The sequence below is a fragment of the Phoenix dactylifera genome, chromosome 7 (assembly GCF_051530095.1).
Source record: "Phoenix dactylifera cultivar Ajwa chromosome 7, Ajwa_hap1_PhDact_Kaust_v1.1, whole genome shotgun sequence".
NCBI classification, from domain to species: Eukaryota; Viridiplantae; Streptophyta; class Magnoliopsida; order Arecales; family Arecaceae; genus Phoenix; species Phoenix dactylifera.
The window spans coordinates 31,745,053-31,764,155 of NC_143196.1; the positions used below are offsets into that span (position 1 = coordinate 31,745,053).

Genomic DNA, 19,103 nt, shown 5'->3' on the forward strand with positions numbered 1-19,103 from the left:
AGATATCTAATTTGCTTGGCGTGTATTATCTAACTATATAGTGTGTATCGGTAAAGAAGTATTTTTTTCAAAAGGAGAAAGAAAGTGATGCCATATGCAAACTTTTTTTTTTTTTTTAGTATGGGACTGAGGACTCCATAAGTATAAAAAAAAAAGTTTCTAAGTTTTGAGCTCTAGATACCAGCAAAAATATGATAAAGATAAAAAATTCGTCCCACATTTTCTTCTATGACGTCCGCTCCATGTAACTTTTGTCCCAGGTGAAAATAATATTTACCAGGAAAAGGGGGACGAAGTCAAACTTGCAGTTTCCATATGTTATTTCCTGCCCCAACGATTAACGGAAACACTGTAATTTCTCTCGAGCAGCCAACGTCTGTTGGAACGGCAATTTAACCTTCACCCCCACCAAAAAAGGTAAAAACCCATTCCAGTAAGGACTTCGGCAAACCATGGCTGGTGTTTCCGTTACAATAACAGATATCGGCGTTACCTTAAAATCTTCTTATCGAGTCGCATTTCTTTCGCTCGCGCGTTCCAAAAGCGAGGGCTCCCTTCCTCTCCGTGACCAAGAGCTTGTTCTCGACGAAGGAGAGGAGAATGCTGAAGCTCTACGTGGAGGCGCCGCCGCCGCCGGTATTGAACCGGAACACGGAGTGGGTGATGTACCCGGGCGTGTGGACGGCGTACGTACTCCTAATCTTCTTTGCCTGGATCGCCGTCCTCTCCCTCCTCCGCTGCTCGCCCGGCGTCGCCTGGACCGTCGTCAATCTCGCCCACTTCTTCGTAAGACCCCCTTCCCTCCTTCTTCGCCTTGTTTCCCTTCCCCCAAGTTCTATTCTTTTTAGGGTTTCGGTGCCTCTATGGAGGCCTTCGCATGTCGTCTTCTCTTGTTCTTTTTCTAATTATTTTCGTTATTCGTAAAATGAGTTTTCTTTTGGCTTTTATGGTGGAGATTGCTTGTTTCTTATTCAAAATTGAGACTTTTGGTTCGAATGGATGATAATGATACCTTGAAGAAGTAAAGGTTGATTTTTTTTTCCATATAAAGTTTTGGGCTTTTCTGTTTGTCGTGTCTAAGAGAGGTGTTGCTGGAAATTGGACCCGGGGGCAATCTTCGGTCGAGGAGAGGGAGCGGGAGGTGGTTACTCACGGCGGGGCGGTGGTCCGTCGACGGGCGGCGTCCTCCGTCTGGGGCGATCGGCGAGAAGGAGCGGCTGATTCCCGCGGCTGGGCGACGATCCGACAGTGGGCGGCGTCCTCCGTCTGGGTGCCTGCACACGAGCCGGTGGCCGGGTCTTCCGGCGCCGGCCCTCCGACGCTCAAGTCAGGGAGGGGGCAAATCGTGTAGAGTAGAGGTAAACAGTGCCCGTCCCCAGTATCGATTTTCCAACCCCCTTTTATAGACCGGGGGTCGGTTTACCTGCGATGTAACGGGGCGAAGCCGTAGTACGGCTCGGCATGTCGTTCAAGTCGGCGCTTGGTCAGGCGAATAATTGCACTATGTCGGCGATGAGGGCGTTGTACAACCCGAACTAGCACGCTACCAGGCGAATTTATTGCATCAGTGTCGGAGGTATGGCCGAGATCAGAGACTTATCACAGTTGACTAGACCCTGCTGGGCTTATTTGCCGTGGAGAGCTGGGAGTCCGTAGATGACAGGAGTCACGTGCATTAATTGTTGAGTGAGCCGGAGATCCACATTTATTGTGGAGTAAGCTGGAGATCCATATTTATTGTGGAGTGTGCCGGAGGATCACAGCGGTCATGCGCCATAAATGCCGGAGGGGCGTCATAGTACGGTCTCTGGCCGGACCTCGGAGACGTATAGCCGTAGTAGGTGGCTGACAAAAGTAGGCCTCGGGCATTGGGGTTTCTCTTAGGTCGGAGATTCCGAGTTCGGGTGCCGACTTCGGCCTTCCAGGGTCGACGATTGTGCGGCTTCTTTGGGGCATTCGTGTCATTTGGGGGAAAAACCTTATTCCCCCAACACTACCCCCCGACTTCCGAGTTCGAGCGGCTTGTGGGCTCGGACGTAGGAAGTAAAGTCCATCGTTAAAATTGGGGGGCGAACTTCGTCCGCACCCTCATGTTTCTTGGAATTTTCGTGGCAGGACCTGCGCCCTTGGGCGTTTCGAGGTTACTTTGTTCGGCGAATTAATGATGGGGTCCATATCCCTACGTCTTTCGAGGCGACTATAGCGGGGGCGGTGTCTCTTGGATTACCAAGGTTGGTTTGTGAGGCGGACCCAGGATGAGGGTCCTCGGGTTCGACGAGGCGGCGCCTCGGCCCCACAATCGAGAGTTCCCGCTCATCAATGAGCGTGCCATTTTGGGTTTCAAAACGGACACGCGGCATGACCAGGGGTCGGACGCTTCCGATTTCGTGTTACCGGGTCATAATTTCGGGGGAGTGGAGGCCACACCGGGGCTCCACGTGTCCCAGATTTTATTAAACGAGGGGAGCGGGGGTGCCGTCCGCTCATTCTTCGAGGCGATGGGATTCTGTGGACCCATAATGAGGTTCCGAGATCCGATGGGACAACACTTTGATTTCGTATTCGATTTATTGATCCGGAGTGGATGCAGTGCCTCGGCCTCAGAGGTCGCCACGTGGCGCAGCCCGATCGGGGGATGGGAACCGACCCCATCGATCCGGGCCGTCAGGGGGGTCTATATAAACCCCACGAGTCTGCCCTAAAGGTCTTGTTTGGCTTCCCCTCATTTTCGTCGTCTTTTTTTTTCCTTGTTTTCTCCCTCAACCGAATTTTGCCGGCGGTGCCCGGAGCAATTTCTGGCAATGTCCAGTAGGTTTTCTTCCTGTTTTCACTAGAGTTTCCTCTTTTCTTCTCCTTGCCAACTTCCATTTTCTGCTCTTAATTTTTACTCCATTCTTCTGTGAGAATGAGTCTCGGTTTCGAAGAAGTTGGGTCGAATATGTCAGAGGAGGAACTGGAGACAATCCGCTCCCGTTTCTTCTTCCAGCCCGGGTTTCGTCTTGAAACCGCAGGGCCGGGGGACAGGGTGACGCAGCCGCCCCCAGGTCGGATCGCGGTTTACCGCGAGACACTCTGGGCGGGCCTGCGTTTTCCCACCCATGAGTTCGTGAGCAGCTTGCTGGCCGAGTACCAGCTCGTCCCGGCGCAGTTGGCTCCGAACTCATGGAGGACCATAATCGGGTTTTTGTCCCTGTGCCTCGGGCACGGGATCCCGATCACGGTAGGCCTTTTCCGCCGGTGTTTTCTGTTAAAGAAGAACCCGGCGGACGCAGGGTGGCTATATTTCGCCTTTCGGGGCGGTATGTCACTCTTCCGGGGCGCCCCTTCCTCGATCCACGAGTGGAAGGTGAAGTTTTTCTTCCTGGCGTCCGCGGCGCCTTGGGGGTTTGAGCCGAGGTGGGGACACCCACGGCTGAAGGCCCTCAACAGACTCTCCGAGCCCACGGGGAGGGAGCTGAGGATCCTAGACTCTGTGCGAGCCCTCGGGAGGGGCAACGACCTGACCGAGCTCCTGCGGGAGGACGCCCTGGCGAGCGTGGGTCTGAGCTCGGCGCGCCCCGAGGGTAAGGGCGGCTACGTTATTTTCATTCTTTGTCTTTCGCTTTTACTGCCACTGGCCTGACACTTAACAAAATTTTTGATTTCAGATATTCCCCGTATGCCGACCAGTAACACGTCGCTTTTTTCCCGCCTGAGGAGGCGGGAGGCCGAGGCCGGGGGGGCTAATCCCCAGCCTCGGAGGAGGGCGAGGACAGACGGCGCTTCCTCGTCGGCCGGGACGAGTGGCCCCGAGACGGGGGCCCCCGCGGCCGACCCGAGGCGGGAGCGGGTGGTCAGTGGTGCGAGCCCATCGGCCCATCCTTGCCCTGCCCCCCTTGCCCAGCGGGGGGAATCATCCGTGGCCCGGCCGCAGCAGCCAGGACCCAGGCCTGCCCGAGGCCCCGAGGCGAGCGGCTCCGGGACCTCGGGTCCGATCGTGCCGAGCTCTTCCCGAGCTTTCCGAGAAGAGTCGGTTGAGCCAGACTCTTCCGTTCCTGAGGGGAGCTCGGCCCTTCAGGACGCCGAGGTCGCACGCTCCATGTTGCGGCGTGCAGTGCTCCCAGCGGACCGGGCCGTGTTCCGGGGGATTTCGCTGGAGGAGGTCGCCGGCAGTGCTTACTGCAGCACCGCCCGGGTAAGTTCCCTTCTTAATTTTCCTGAGTTATTAGCGTGCATACGTGCCTTTCAACTCACAATACCCTCGCTTCTCTTTTTTTTTTTTTTTCAGCATATTCTCGAGCTCGACACCATGGCGTTCCTCGCCCACGGGTATCGAGAAGAAGTTCGGCAGCTCGGCCAGCAGCTGGAGCCGGCCAAGAAAAGAATCGCCGAGCTAGAAGCGGTGTCGGCCGCGGCCGAGGCTCGGTGGGCGGCCACCGAGGCCGAGCGCCTTGCCGTGGTGGGGGCGCTTGAGGAGGAGAAGGCGGCTCACGCCATGACCAAGGCAACCATGCGCGGCACGGAGGCGCGTTTGGGGGAGGTCCAGGCCAGGGTCGCGGCCCTCGAGTATGAGGAGAGGGCCCTTCGCCTCCGACTCGAGCAACTTGAGGCCCGGGAGAGGAGGGCTCTCGAACGAGCCGAGCACGCCGTGGAGCTCTTCAAAGAGTCGCAAGAGTTCCGCGACATGTTGGAGGAGGAGACGGTCGACGGTTTCCTTCGAGGCTTCGAGAACTTCCGAGAGCAGGTGCGCCTGTACTGCCCTCAGTATGACTTCTCGACGGTCCGTCCGAGGGAGGACCGGGGCTGGGGGTCCGACGTGCGAGCCCTTCCCACCATCCTGACATCCGAGGCGGGAATATATGAGCAAGACCCCGCCGAGCCTTCGATGAGGGTAGCCGAGGCGGACGGTGTCATGGAGGTGGCTCTGGCGGCCGAGACGGACGCTGTCCCGGAGGTGGTGCCCGAAGCTCCTGCTCCCGACCCCGAGCCTGTTCCGGAGGAAGGTCTTGAGGTCATCAATGTGCCGGACGACCCCCCGGATGTGGCTCCCGCCGCTTAGGACATAGCATATTTTTCTTTTCTTTTTCATTGTATCCGGGGTCGGCCCTTGAGCGGCCGACTTCCAGTTTTGTAATTGGCCTTCCGGCCCTTTGTTAATGAAAAAGTATTTTTGCCATTCCGTGTTCATCTTTCCCTCTGTTGTCATGACCGAGGCCAGGGCCTTAGCGAACCGCCTCGATGGCCTAGCTTCGCATTTTAATTTCCGGGCTGCTTAACGAAGTTGTCCTTCTTCCCGGGCTACATCTTAGCCTTCTCGGGTTCCAGTCATCCCGACGAAGAGGAGCTCCGAGTCTTGAGTTTTTTAGAAAATTTCTCTAAGTCCTATAGCTCGGATTTGGGAGTCGTGGAGGTCATTGCGTTTAGCCTTTAGGGGAGTCCCAAGGCGTCGAGGTCGGGCCTTAGCCCTTTAACTAAGACCGGACTAGGTCTGTGCGTGCCGCTAATCGGGGAGTTTAGTCGGGTCTCCGAACTTAACTCCAAACCCCTCAGAGGGAGCGCGGGCCAATAGGCAGGTCATTACCGACGGTTTTCGTAGTTATTGTTCTCGGACTCTGCCGAGGCTTCGGTGAGCAAGGCTGGGTTTCCAGAGATTGCCTTGGTACCCGCGTTTGGCTGGCACATTCGTGGCCGGGACCACTTTTTCAGCCGGACGTAGGAGTTTACGTCGAAGAGCCGAGTTGGGCACTAATTTATGAAATCCTCTGTACCAGTTTCGGAGGCTTGACGAACGGTGCATGCATAATGTAATTAGGAGGTCGACCCTAAGCCGACCCGTTAGAGAGGCCCGACTTTGGGGCGAGATAAGGCTCCAACATTAAGATTCCGCTCAGTAATATGTAAATAAAATTTGACAAGGAGGGCGTCCAGTTGAAGGTACCTCTTTCATTCTCAGAGTTATGCTTCGCATGGTGGAGTAGGCTGCCTCCCTTCCTTGTCGACCTGCGGAGTCATTTTTGACTTTAAGGAGGCTCGGGCTTCTCACGGACCCGACAGCACCCGCCGAGGTTGAGAGGGCTTGGGGAGACTTTATTGATTTGTAGCTCTTTGCGAGGTCGAGGGAGTTTGAGACCCAGTGGTCGGACCTCGGGGCACCTCAACCTTGGTCGAGGGGTCTTGTGTCAGGTCGGCGGGTCTGCGGACGCTTTGCTGACCTGTGGTACCTCCCGAGGTCGAGGGAGTCTGGTTCTCTACGGTCGACCCTCGGGGCATCCCGACCTTAGTCGAGGGGGCGCTACGGGGGGCCGCGAAGGTACTACCCCGTTGTTGGTGATGAGCGCCACGGGGGGCCGCGAAGGTACTACCCCGTCTTCCCGAAGTGTCGAGGGGTCTGGGTACGCACTGTCGACACTCGGGGCATCTCGACCTTAGTCGAGGGATCGCTCGCTTCGGGGATCGGGGATCGTCGACCGCTCCTGGGGGTCCACTTCGTGGCGCCCCAGGTGGAGCCACCCTTTCCACCCCTCACGGCGCCTTCCCGAGGTCGAGGGAGTCTGGTTCTCTACGGTCGACCCTCGGGGCATCCCGACCTTAGTCGAGGGGGCGCTACGGGGGGCCGCGAAGGTACTACCCCGTTGTTGGTGATGAGCGCCACGGGGGGCCGCGAAGGTACTACCCCGTCTTCCCGAAGTGTCGAGGGGTCTGGGTACGCACTGTCGACACTCGGGGCATCTCGACCTTAGTCGAGGGATCGCTCGCTTCGGGGATCGGGGATCGTCGACCGCTCCTGGGGGTCCACTTCGTGGTGCCCCAGGTGGAGCCACCCTTTCCACCCCTCACGGCGCCTTCCCGAGGTCGAGGGAGTCTGGTTCTCTACGGTCGACCCTCGGGGCATCCCGACCTTAGTCGAGGGGGCGCTACGGGGGGCCGCGAAGGTACTACCCCGTTGTTGGTGATGAGCGCCACGGGGGGCCGCGAAGGTACTACCCCGTCTTCCCGAAGTGTCGAGGGGTCTGGGTACGCACTGTCGACACTCGGGGCATCTCGACCTTAGTCGAGGGATCGCTCGCTTCGGGGATCGGGGATCGTCGACCGCTCCTGGGGGTCCACTTCGTGGCGCCCCAGGTGGAGCCACCCTTTTCACCCCTCACGGCGCCTTCCCGAGGTCGAGGGAGTCTGGTTCTCTACGGTCGACCCTCGGGGCATCCCGACCTTAGTCGAGGGGGCGCTACGGGGGGCCGCGAAGGTACTACCCCGTTGTTGGTGATGAGCGCCACGGGGGGCCGCGAAGGTACTACCCCGTCTTCCCGAAGTGTCGAGGGGTCTGGGCACGCACTGTCGACACTCGGGGCATCTCGGCCTAAGTCGAGGAATCCTGCTCCATTCCACGTCTCATCGTTCTTGCGATTCTTCCCGAGGTCGAGGGAGTTTGGGACTCTACGGTCGAGCCTCGAGGCATCCCGATTTTGGCCGGGAAATCTGAGGATCACAGACGACCCAATATTAAAAGAGGATTACAGTTATCAAGGTGAGAGAAATATTTGCAGAAAAAGGAGCTGAGTCCATTGTCCTGATTGTTTTGAACCCCTTAGGGTTTCATTGGTAATACATCCGTAGATTCTCGGAGTTCCAGCTTCGTGGGATCAGAGTCCCCTCCAGGGACTTCAATTTGTACGCCCCTGGTCGTTGTACCCGGGCGATTTGATACGGCCCTTCCCAATTTGGGGCGAGCTTTCCTTGCTCGGTCGGTTGAGAAGCCTCGGCTCTCCTGAGGACGAGGTCCCCTACTTTGAAGAGCTTGGGCTTGACTCTGGAGTTGTAGTATTGGGCCGTTCGCTGTTGGTATCTCGCCATGCGAACCCGGGCGATCTCTCTCGTTTCTTCGACAAGGTCCAAGTTGCTCCTTAGCTGGGAAGAGTTGGTGTCGGGGTCGTAATGCTCCATTCTGGGAGAAGGCAGGCCGATCTCCAGCGGGATGACGGCCTCAGTGCCGTATGCTAGGTTGAAGGGGGTCTCTCCCGTGGGTAGTCGGAACGTGGTCCGGTACGCCCAAAGGACATTGTACAAGTCCTCGACCCGCTGTCCTTTGGACCGATCAAGCCTAGCTTTAAGTCCCTGCAAAATAGTTCGGTTAGTTACCTCGGTTTTCCCGTTTGTCTGGGGATGGGCAACCGAGGTGAAGCAATGATCAATGCCGAGTTCAGAGCAAAACTCCCTGAAATGAATATTGTCAAATTGTCGACCATTATCAGATATAAGGATACGGGGTAGTCCGAATCGGCAGATTATAGACTTCCACACGAAATCCCGCATCTTTTGCTCGGTGATCCGGGCGACAGGTTCGGCCTCGACCCATTTGGTGAAATAGTCGATGGAGACGACCAGGAACTTTCTCTGTCCGGTGGCGAGGGGAAAGGGCCCCAGGATGTCGATCCCCCATTGGGCAAACGGCCAGGGGGCGATGATGGAGGTCAGCAGAGCTGAAGGTCGGCGCTGGATATTGGCGTTTCGCTGGCACCGATCGCACTTGCGGACGAAATCTGTTGCGTCTTTTTGGAGTGTGGGCCAGTAATATCCCTGCCGCAGGATCTTATGGGCCAAGGCCCGGCCTCCCAGGTGATTTCCGCAGATCCCTTCATGGACCTCTCGGAGAGCATAGTCCGCCTCGGAGGGGCGGAGGCATCTGAGAAGGGGGGAAGTAAATGATCGTCGATAGAGCCTGTTCTCGTATAGGACATACCGGGGGGCCTGGCGCTTGATTCGGCGAGCCTCCATCTCGTCATGAGGTAGGGTTCCGTCCTGAAGGTAGCAGACGAGCCCGTCGATCCAGCTTGGCTCGGAGCCGATGCACATGGTAGGCTCGGGTCCCTCCGTGCTGGGGGTCTGAAGATACTCGAGCGCGGTTCCCTTAGGAAGCTCGCTCATGCGGGAGCTTGCCAGCTTGGATAGCTGGTCTGCCCTGAGGTTTTCCGTTCTGGGAATGTACTGAATGTTGAAAGAATTCAGGGCAGATATGAGTTCCCGCACCTTTTGGAGATACTTTTGCATGGATGGCTCTTTAGCTTCAAAATCTCCTTGGACCTGGTTCACCACCAGCTGGGAGTCGCTGAATGCCGTCAAGTCTCCCACGTTTAGTTCTTTCGCCAGTTTGAGCCCGGCGATGAGGGCCTCATACTCGGCCTCATTGTTCGAGGCCGGGAACTCGAGGCGCAGGGCTTGCTCAGCCACCACTCCGTCTGGACTAGTGAGGATAAGTCCGGCCCCGCTACCCCCCGAGGTCGAAGACCCGTCCGAGTGCAGGACCCATGGCTGCCTCGGGGCCTCCTCCGCGGGTCCAGATGGCAGGTCGGGGTCGTCCGGAAGGGTGCACTCCACGATGAAGTCGGCGAGTATCTGAGCTTTGATAGCCGGCCTGGGCCGATATTCGAGGTCGAATTCCCCGAGCTCGACCGCCCATTTGGCGATCCTCCCCGCACGATCCGACCTCTGCAATATTTGCTTCATGGGCTGGTCGGTCAATATAGCTATCGTGTGGGCTTGGAAGTAAGGCCTGAGTCTCCGAGCCGAGATGATGAGAGCTAAGATGGTCTTCTCAAGTTTAGAATATCGGGTCTCGGCATCCCTGAGAACCCGGCTGGTGTAATAGACCGGCTTTTGGAGCTTGTCCTCTTTCCGGACGAGAACTGAGCTCACTGCGGCTGGGGAGGCGGCCAGATATAAGTAAAGGACCTCGCCTTTCCGGGGCTTGGTGAGCAGCGGGGGAGAAGCCAGAAGGCTCCGAAGATCTTCAAAGGCCTGTTGGCATTCTTCTGTCCACCGGAAGTCTTTCGGCCGTTTGAGGCTCTTGAAGAAGGGGAGGCAACGCTCGGCTGACCGAGAGACGAACCTTCCCAGGGCGGCTACCCGCCCCGCGAGCCGCTGCACCTCCTTAACTGTCTTTGGAGGCGACATCTCTTGCAGTGCCCGGATTTTCTCCGGGTTGGCCTCAATTCCGCGCTGGGTCACTATGAAACCCAGGAACTTGCCCGAGGTGACCCCGAACGCGCACTTCGCCGGATTGAGTTTCATTTGATATTTTCTGAGCTTGGCGAACGTCTCGTCGAGATCGGCTATGTGGTGTTCCGCCGCTCGGCTCTTCACCAACATGTCGTCCACGTAGACTTCCATGTTCCGGCCGATCTGGTCTTTAAAAATCTGGCTGACCAGCCTCTGATAGGTGGCCCCAGCGTTTTTCAGGCCAAAGGGCATCACCTTATAGCAGTAGGTGCCCTTGTCGGTGATGAAGGCCGTCTTCTCCTCGTCTTCTGGCGCCATTCGGATTTGATTGTATCCTGAAAAGGCGTCCATAAAAGTTAGCAGTTGGTGTCCTGAGGTGGAGTCGACGAGCTGGTCGATGCTCGGGAGGGGGAAACTGTCTTTTGGGCAGGCCTTGTTCAGGTCGGTGTAGTCCACACACATACGCCATTTTCCGTTAGCCTTCTTTACGAGGACTATGTTGGCGAGCCAGTCCGGGTAGGAGACCTCCCGGATGAAGCCGGCTCCGAGGAGTTTGTCCACCTCCTCGGCCGCAGCTCGTTGTCGCTCGGGGGCGGAGCCTCTTTTCTTCTGCTTTACAGGCCTGCTGGTTGGTTTCACCTGAAGTCGGTGGACCATGACCTCAGGGTCAATTCCTGGCACGTCCGCGGGCGACCAGGCGAAGACGTCGGCATTATCCCGCAGGAAGCTGACGAGGCGATCCCTCTCATGGGCGCCGAGGCCGGAGCCGACCTGCACGGTTAGCTTGGGAAAATTTTCTCGTAGTGGGATTTGAATAAGGAGCTCACCGGGCTCTACTTGCTTCTTCCAGGGGGTGTCCCTCGCATCGAGGGTTTCTATGGGGAGTGAGGGGCGCGTCGGGCGGTCTGGCGCCTCAGCTGGTTGTTTCACTGTGTGGGCCGCCATGTAGCATTGCTTGGCGACCAGTTGGTCTCCGCGGACCTCGCCTACTCCTTGGCCGGTGGGGAACCGCATGAGTAAATGGCGAGTTGAAACCACGGCTCGAAGGGTGTTTAACCCTGGGCGCCCAAGGATGGCGTTGTAGACCGAGGGCAGACGGACCACCAAGAAATCCATCCTCACAGTGCTCTCCCGGGGGGCGAGGCCAACTGTGACAAGGAAGCTAGCCTCACCTTCAACCGAGACCGCATCTCCGGTAAACCCAACTAGCGGGGCATTGATTCTCCGGAGATGTCCTCCTGTCAACCCCATTTTTTGGTAGGCATGGTAGTACAAAATGTTGGCTGAACTTCCATTGTCAACTAGGACACGCTTTACATCAAACCTATTTACAATCATGGAGATGACCACAGCGTCATCGTGAGGGGTCTCGACCCCTTCTAAGTCCTCGTCCGAGAACGAGATGACTTCATCAGTACGTGGGCGCTTCGGGGGTGTTCCCTGGGCGGCCGTTCCTGCCGAGGCCCGCCCGATCATGTTGATGGTGCCGGCGATGGGCCTGTTGTCGCCTGGATTTTCGGTTGGTGCGACATTCTCCGCCGGCCTTCTTTCCTCAGGTCGATTCCTCACGAACCGGTTGAGTACTCCCCGTCGGATGAGCGCTTCTATCTCGTCCCGGAGTTGGAAGCAGTCCTCCGTGTCGTGCCCACGGTCTCGGTGGAAGCGGCAATACTTCCTGGTATTTCGGGGAAATCCCGTGTCTCGCATAGGAGGCGGGGGTCGGAAGAAGTCCCGACCCTCAATTTCCATCAGGATCTCGGCCCGGGGAGCATTGACGGATGTATAGTTCTCGTACCTCGCCTGGTACGTCCGGGGCCGTGGTGGAGACCTCGGACGAGGAGGTGTCCTCTGCTGAGGTCGCCCCTGCTGACGGGGCGGACTCCTCAGTCTGGGGAGATTTTTCTCTCTGCGGGGAGACCGGCTCCTTTGTCGGCCGCGCTCCTCGCGGCGCTTCTTCTGCTTCTTAGAGGCGGGCTCGATTGCTCCCCGCCTGGAGGCGACTGCCTCCTCGGCCTTGGCATACTTCCGGGCTCGGGCCAGCATTTCGGTGAAGTCGGCCGGGAAGCTCTTCTCGATGGAGAAGAGGAATCGGTAGGAGCGAACCCCAGTTTTCAGAGCCGACATGGCTATCGACTGGTCTAGCTCGCGGACCTCCCATGTGGCGGCGGTAAAGCGGTCCAGGTACTCTTTGAGGGACTCCCCCTCCTTCTGCTTGATGTCCAGGAGGGAGTCTGATGTCCGTCGCTGGCGCCGGCTGGCAGCAAAGTTGGTGGCGAACTGCCTGCCGAGCTGCTCAAAGGAGGACACCGTGTTCGGCTTCAGTCCAGAAAACCAAAGCCGAGCGGTCCCTCGGAGGGTCGCTGGAAAGGCTTTGCAGAGTATGGCCTCCGAGGACCCTTGTAGGGCCATGAGGGCCCGATAACTCTCCAAGTGGTCGAGGGGGTCGGTGATTCCGCTGTAGGGCTCCACCTGAGGCATTTTGAATCTCACGGGAACCGGCTCGTCCTCGATCTGGCGGGAGAAGGGGGACTTGGCAGTGAACTCAAAGTCCCCTTCCTGTCTTGCCTTCTTGCCGTGGAGTGCCGCAATCTGGCGCTCCAGATGCTCCACTTTTCGGTCGAGCTCCCCCACCCGTGGGATTGTCGTTGTGGTTTGCGCCGACCCTTGGCGGTCCGGGGCTGACTCCGCCTCGGAAAGTTGGGGTCTCCGATCGAAACCTTCTCTCGGTAACTCCCTACGGGGAGTAGCCCGTTCTCCGTTGTTGGCTCTGGAGGAGCCATGCAGATTTTGACTGGGGAGAACCGGGCCGTTGGGGAGACACTCCGGCGGGGCCTGGGCCTGCGGGGGAAGCGCCGATGAAGCTTCCACGCGCCGTAGGCCCTGCACGGCGGCGGCCAGGGCCTGGACTTGCTGTACCAGGGCATTGAACTGTTCCAGCTGGACCTGAGGACCTGGGTCAGCTGGAGTTGGGGAATTCTGGACGGAGTGTCCAGGACTTTGCGGGGGACGCCGGGAGACGTTAGAGGCTCCCTTACTTCTCAACTTCATGACTGCTACTCGGTCCCTTCCTCTAGCGCCAACTGTTGCTGGAAATTGGACCCGGGGGCAATCTTCGGTCGAGGAGAGGGAGCGGGAGGTGGTTACTCACGGCGGGGCGGTGGTCCGTCGACGGGCGGCGTCCTCCGTCTGGGGCGATCGGCGAGAAGGAGCGGCTGATTCCCGCGGCTGGGCGACGATCCGACAGTGGGCGGCGTCCTCCGTCTGGGTGCCTGCACACGAGCCGGTGGCCGGGTCTTCCGGCGCCGGCCCTCCGACGCTCAAGTCAGGGAGGGGACAAATCGTGTAGAGTAGAGGTAAACAGTGCCCGTCCCCAGTATCGATTTTCCAACCCCCTTTTATAGACCGGGGGTCGGTTTACCTGCGATGTAACGGGGCGAAGCCGTAGTACGGCTCGGCATGTCGTTCAGGTCGGCGCTTGGTCAGGCGAATAATTGCACTGATGTCGGCGATGAGGGCGTTGTACAACCCGAACTAGCACGCTACCAGGCGAATTTATTGCATCAGTGTCGGAGGTATGGCCGAGATCAGAGACTTATCACAGTTGACTAGACCCTGCTGGGCTTATTTGCCGTGGAGAGCTGGGAGTCCGTAGATGACAGGAGTCACGTGCATTAATTGTTGAGTGAGCCGGAGATCCACATTTATTGTGGAGTAAGCTGGAGATCCATATTTATTGTGGAGTGTGCCGGAGGATCACAGCGGTCATGCGCCATAAATGCCGGAGGGGCGTCATAGTACGGTCTCTGGCCGGACCTCGGAGACGTATAGCCGTAGTAGGTGGCTGACAAAAGTAGGCCTCGGGCATTGGGGTTTCTCTTAGGTCGGAGATTCCGAGTTCGGGTGCCGACTTCGGCCTTCCAGGGTCGACGATTGTGCGGCTTCTTTGGGGCATTCGTGTCATTTGGGGGAAAAACCTTATTCCCCCAACAGGAGGTATATGTATTAGTCTAACTCTTTAAGTACTTGAGGGATGGGATCGTTAATAATAGTAGTAAGATAGTCTCTAAATCTTGTTAGAGATTGTGATGGAGATAGTAGTAATATAATGGATAACTGGGGATGGATGGAGGTAAGGTTACTTGCCCATTTCTCTGATGTTATCAATTTGTTCTCTTGTTCTTCTAATTGTGTTCAAAAAGATTGTAAGCTGATCTTCTATTGAAGGAGTGGATGAGACTAAAGAATATTTAAGTATGGAGCATTGATGCGAGAAGAGTATATATTTTGCGATGGATGAATAGAGCAACCTTGCGTTCCTAAAACTTTTCTCTCTTGCTTTTTAGTTGAAGCATGCTATTTTTAGAACGTTATGAGAAGACTAGATACGTTGTTTTGGTGCTTGAAGCATTGATAAACTTGAAGGATATGAAATTGGCAGAACTCCCCGCTATGCATGGACCAATTTACATGTCTACATTGAGTGGGATTAGTGCTAACGAGAATCAGAGACTAATATGCATCTCTTGGAGAAGTCTCTCTTTGGGACTCATACAGGGTTTAAACATGGTGAGAAATGGATTCAGGACCAGACCTAGCAGGTTTTCTCGGGAAGATCTGATTGCAGCAATGTAGTAGGCAGGGGCGGCTCAACTCTTAGGCAACTGAGGCGGTCGCCTAAGGCCCCAGCCCAAAGAAGGCCCACCGTAGAAAATGCCTCAAAGATAAAATGAAAAAAAAGGCCCCTTGTGAATTCGCCTTAGGCCGGCCCACTGTAGAAAAGGCCTCAAAGACAAAATGGCCTTAGGCCCCCAAATACATTGGGCCGCTCCTGGTAGTAGGGATGTAAGAACTCTTATTGGTAGAGAGATGGAAGCCTTTACTCAAATATTTAGGTGTAGGCAGACAACTTAAGAATGGAAAGATTCTGAGAGAGGTTTAGTGTTCCAAGTCCATTCAAGTAACTTCATTTCAAGTGATAATAGGAATTTTCCCCTGCTTGGTTATGCATCCTTTCACAACAGTTTGTCTAGTATGTTATTTTGTAGATCATTTGTTACAAAGAACATCAGCACATCATTAGATCTGCCTTTTTTTCTAATCTGACAAGGTAGAACATTACTGATCTGAGCATACCTAATTTTTTGCAATTTGAAGTAACAAGTCTATAATTAGCTTTTTCAAGATCTATATCTGAGTGACTTTTGGTTTGTTCTGCCCCCTCTAGTGGTTTAGTTACTTGCCTTTACCGTAAAAACTTTTAAAAACTTTTTCTTAAACAGTTGATGTATGCTTAATCATTTCATGCAGAGCTACCAGTTCAGTTTCTGGTGCTTTCAGTTTAATGAAAGACTATTTTATGGTAGAGTTTTCACCCTCTCTTCCCTAGATAATAAATCAGTGGCATATCTAAATAATCTGCTCAAAGTGATGGAGCATCATCTTACTGGTGGGTATTTTGGTATTTGTTTAGGTAACATATCACTGTTTTCACTGGAGGAAAGGAACTCCATTCGCTGAAGACCAGGGTATCTATAATGGTTTAACTTGGTGGGAGCAGATGGACAATGGCAAGCAGCTTACCAATAATAGAAAGTTTTTGGCTACTGTACCGGTGATCCTGTGAGTATCCCCCAGGCATGATCTTGAAAAAAATTCAAAACTGAAGTTGCAGCCATTTATATGTTTTTGGAGGCAAAGAAAGTTCATGAGCTCCCAAGCCAGCCAATGTTTTTGAATTATTTTTCTTCCTGTCTTGTGTTTGTAATACTTTCGCCTTTAATAGCTGCTAGATTTTGCATTGATATTGCATATGCAGTAGGTCATGGTCATGCATGCAAAGGATGCATTTTAGTTAATTCATATGCTGTTATTTATCTGCTAAAATGCATGAAATAAGTGGCTTGCTGAAGACAGTTAAAAGTTATGTCTTACATTTCTTTTCCACAACATCATGTTTCTACCTTAACTAACTTTGTTAGTGTTGATATCTGCAAATTATATTAGTATAATTACAGCTAAAATTAATTGACTAGCAATTACATCAACCAAAATATCTATGGGTTATATGGATAAAGATAACTGGATGCTATTTAACGAAAATTAAAGATGGCTGGCTTGTATAGGATAGGCATGTGGAAAAAAAAGAAGGGGAAATAGTTGCTTGCTATCTTTTTCACCATTATTCTTTTATTTAACTATATCTCGTACCCGTGCGAACACTACCTAGTTTAATGTATAATGTTTTGTTGAGTGTTAATTCTGACTTATTATTCCTGCTAGGCAATACGATTTCTACATATCTAGTCTTGTTTCTTGACAAACAAATACTGAATCAGGATGTTATGCGTGCGATCACACCTCAGAAAAGTAAACTTACGATTGAAGGATATAGGAGATTATCAGGTTCAATCTTGATGATCTTTCATATGATTTTTAGAGTCATGCCAGATGTCCTATCAAAACTTGAACAACCTTTTTTTTTTCTTTTTCTTTTTAGCATGAGCTTAGCTTTATGGAAATTCATTGACATAACTATCATTGTGAATCTAGCAGGTACCTGATTGCCTCGCACACGACGGACTACCAGCATCCGATGCTCTTCCTCAATACTCTTGCTGTGTTTGTGCTGGTGGTTGCCAAGTTCCCTAACATGCACAAAGTCCGTATCTTTGGAATTAATGGAGATCACTGATCAAGTTCCCTAACATCGGATGCTCTTCTTCATGAGCCTCCCATCATTGTGGATGGCTGTCCTTGTCTTGGGACCGTGCACTAAAAAGTTTTGGGTTTTGATTTTTTGCTCCCAATGTTGCAATTGTTCTTGCATTGGCTGATATTAAGTGAAAATAAATTGCAACATGCATGCCAAATTGATCCAGCATTAGTAGAAAATTTGGCTTTTGTACCTTTGGCATTTGCTCGAGGGAAGTTTTTCAGGTGGTGTCGCAATTATTCTCCCTCCCTCCCTGAGCCATCTATTTGCTCCTTGTGTATTATTTAAGACATTTATTTTCACTGTCCACTAACGGTTCTTTTAGCCTTGATGTGGTACTCATCTTAGCTGAGCTCTGAGTTAAAGAAGAGAAAATTTTGGGCTTAAATGGACGGCATGCAAAGGTTCTTGCTTTGTGCTTAAGAGGCTTAGGAAAGTACTTGAGCAACTATGTTAATACGTCAAAGCTTCCTGCTTTTAGCTTTGAGGGGCTTAGGAAGGCATTAAAGCAACTGAATCGACAACAACTTTTCAGCCTCTTATTATTGGATGGGCAGTAATGGCAGTAGTGAAGTATTTTATCATTCTCCCTTCTGGACATTTGGAACATAATTAAGCAGCTACATAATTTCTCGGCTGCTCATACTCTACCTAAAGGAAATAAGGTTGCTGATGAGTAGTAGTTGGCTTCGTGTTACAGTAGCTGGACTTCAGGAAGATTTTCTTCGAGGTGCTAATTCTAAATGATTTGCGGATTCCACGGGCTTTTCTCTCTCTCTCTCTCTCTCTCTCTCTCTCTCTCTCTCTCTCTCTCTCTCTAAGAAAATAAAATTGAAAACAAAGCATATTGCGATTTAAATGTCATCTGTTTCATGTTTTGATATATTATAAGTTTTATATTTCGAGTTTTCGACATGGCCTGCTTAAATCTTTTTTGGTCTTAAATCTGAGAAATGGCTTCTTTGTTCAGCAAAAATTAAAAAAATATATCAATCATTACTTCAACCCATTCCCAAGCCGGCTTTGGTAAACCTTGAAGCACTAACCTCTGAAAGCCTCAACGTCACTCCACATTCACAACCAACCCAACCACAAATGAATGGATACATATATAAGAATCAACGTGAATTCACTCCAACGTACTCCTTCCTCCAAACCGTCCGCAAACGATGAGAAAAAACTCATCTTTTCGGACCCTTTTCCCCTTCCTGCTGTTATCCCTCCTCTTCTCTCCTTCCAACCCCGACCCCGACCTCCTCCTCGACTACTGCGTCGCCGACACCTCCCCCGCCGGCCGGTCCCTCCACCTCAACGGCCTCCCCTGCCTCGATCCCGCCCTCGCCCGCCCCTCCCACTTCGCCACCTCCATCCTCTCCAAGCCCGGCAACACCGCCGCCAACCCCTTCGGCTTCAACGTCACCCTCACGACCGCCGCCGCCCTCCCCGGGGCCAACGCCCAGGGCCTCGCCCTTGCCCGAATCGACCTCGCCGCCGGCGGCCTCGTGCCCCCCCACGCCCACCCCCGCGCCTCCGAGGTCGCCCTCCTCCTCCATGGCGACCTCCTCGTCGGATTCGTCGACACCTCGTACCGCCTCTTCACCCAGCGGTTGAGGCCGGGGGACGCCTTCGTTTTCCCGAGGGGACTGGTCCACTTCTTGCACAATTTGAACCCGGCGGCGCCGGCGGCCGCGGTGTCAGGGCTCAACAGCCAGAATCCGGGGGTTCAGATGATTCCGCTGGCGGCGTTCCGGTCAGACCCTGGGATCCCGCAGGAGGTCTTGGAGAAGACCTTCAAGATTTCCGGGCAGGATATTCGCAGGATTCAGAAGAATCTTGGGGGTTAGATACTGCTCTTGTTTGGCTGTCGGATATGATCACGTGTAAGAGTTCATTATGAACAAAATACGTGCAAAGGGATATTTGTTGAAGGCCAAGATCTAAATCTGCAAGCTATCCAAAATCACTTGGCACCCCTCCTCGAACTTGAGCTTCAATGAACCGAACGCACTGCCTAGATTAAAATATGGTTGTCAGCGGTCCCAAGAAAAATTTGTTTGAACCAAATCAATCCAACCAGAAAGCAACACAGCTAAATACGAACAAATAGATCTCTCAGCTTATCGGAAAAGCTGGCATGATGCACTGCTAATGCAGTCTCCTTAAAGCCAATATAACTCCGCGTCCCTAACCTACCTATCAATCTCTATTTCTGTACATGCTCTTCTTTTAAAAAATAATAAAAAAAAAAACTCCACTCAGTTCAGTTACCTATTTTAAACGAAAAGAATAACGATAAGCAAGAAAGAAAAGTATTAAGTATCACTAGGGTTTGACTTTGAAAAAAACATGTACGACATTTGGTCGCAAGCACCCATGTTTCCGTCGCGCATTGCGTGAACCATATGTTGGTCGCATTTCT

General features: G+C 53.5%; 2 protein-coding genes across 2 annotated transcripts; both read left to right on the forward strand.

Annotated features, from left to right (window-relative positions):
• The first annotated feature begins 507 nt into the window (after positions 1-507).
• On the forward strand, positions 508-17,008 carry LOC103702011 (uncharacterized). The gene is made up of 3 exons (XM_008784296.6): positions 508-786; positions 15,443-15,591; positions 16,525-17,008. Exons 1-3 carry the CDS (start codon positions 601-603, stop codon positions 16,661-16,663), a joined length of 474 nt encoding a protein of 157 aa, XP_008782518.1. The 5' UTR covers positions 508-600; the 3' UTR covers positions 16,664-17,008.
• Positions 17,009-17,837: 829 nt separating this feature from the next.
• On the forward strand, positions 17,838-18,628 carry GLP7 (germin-like protein 7). Its single transcript, XM_008788662.5, has one exon. The coding sequence runs from the start codon at positions 17,854-17,856 to the stop codon at positions 18,526-18,528; it is 675 nt and encodes a 224-aa protein (XP_008786884.1). The 5' UTR covers positions 17,838-17,853; the 3' UTR covers positions 18,529-18,628.
• Positions 18,629-19,103: the final 475 nt, after the last annotated feature.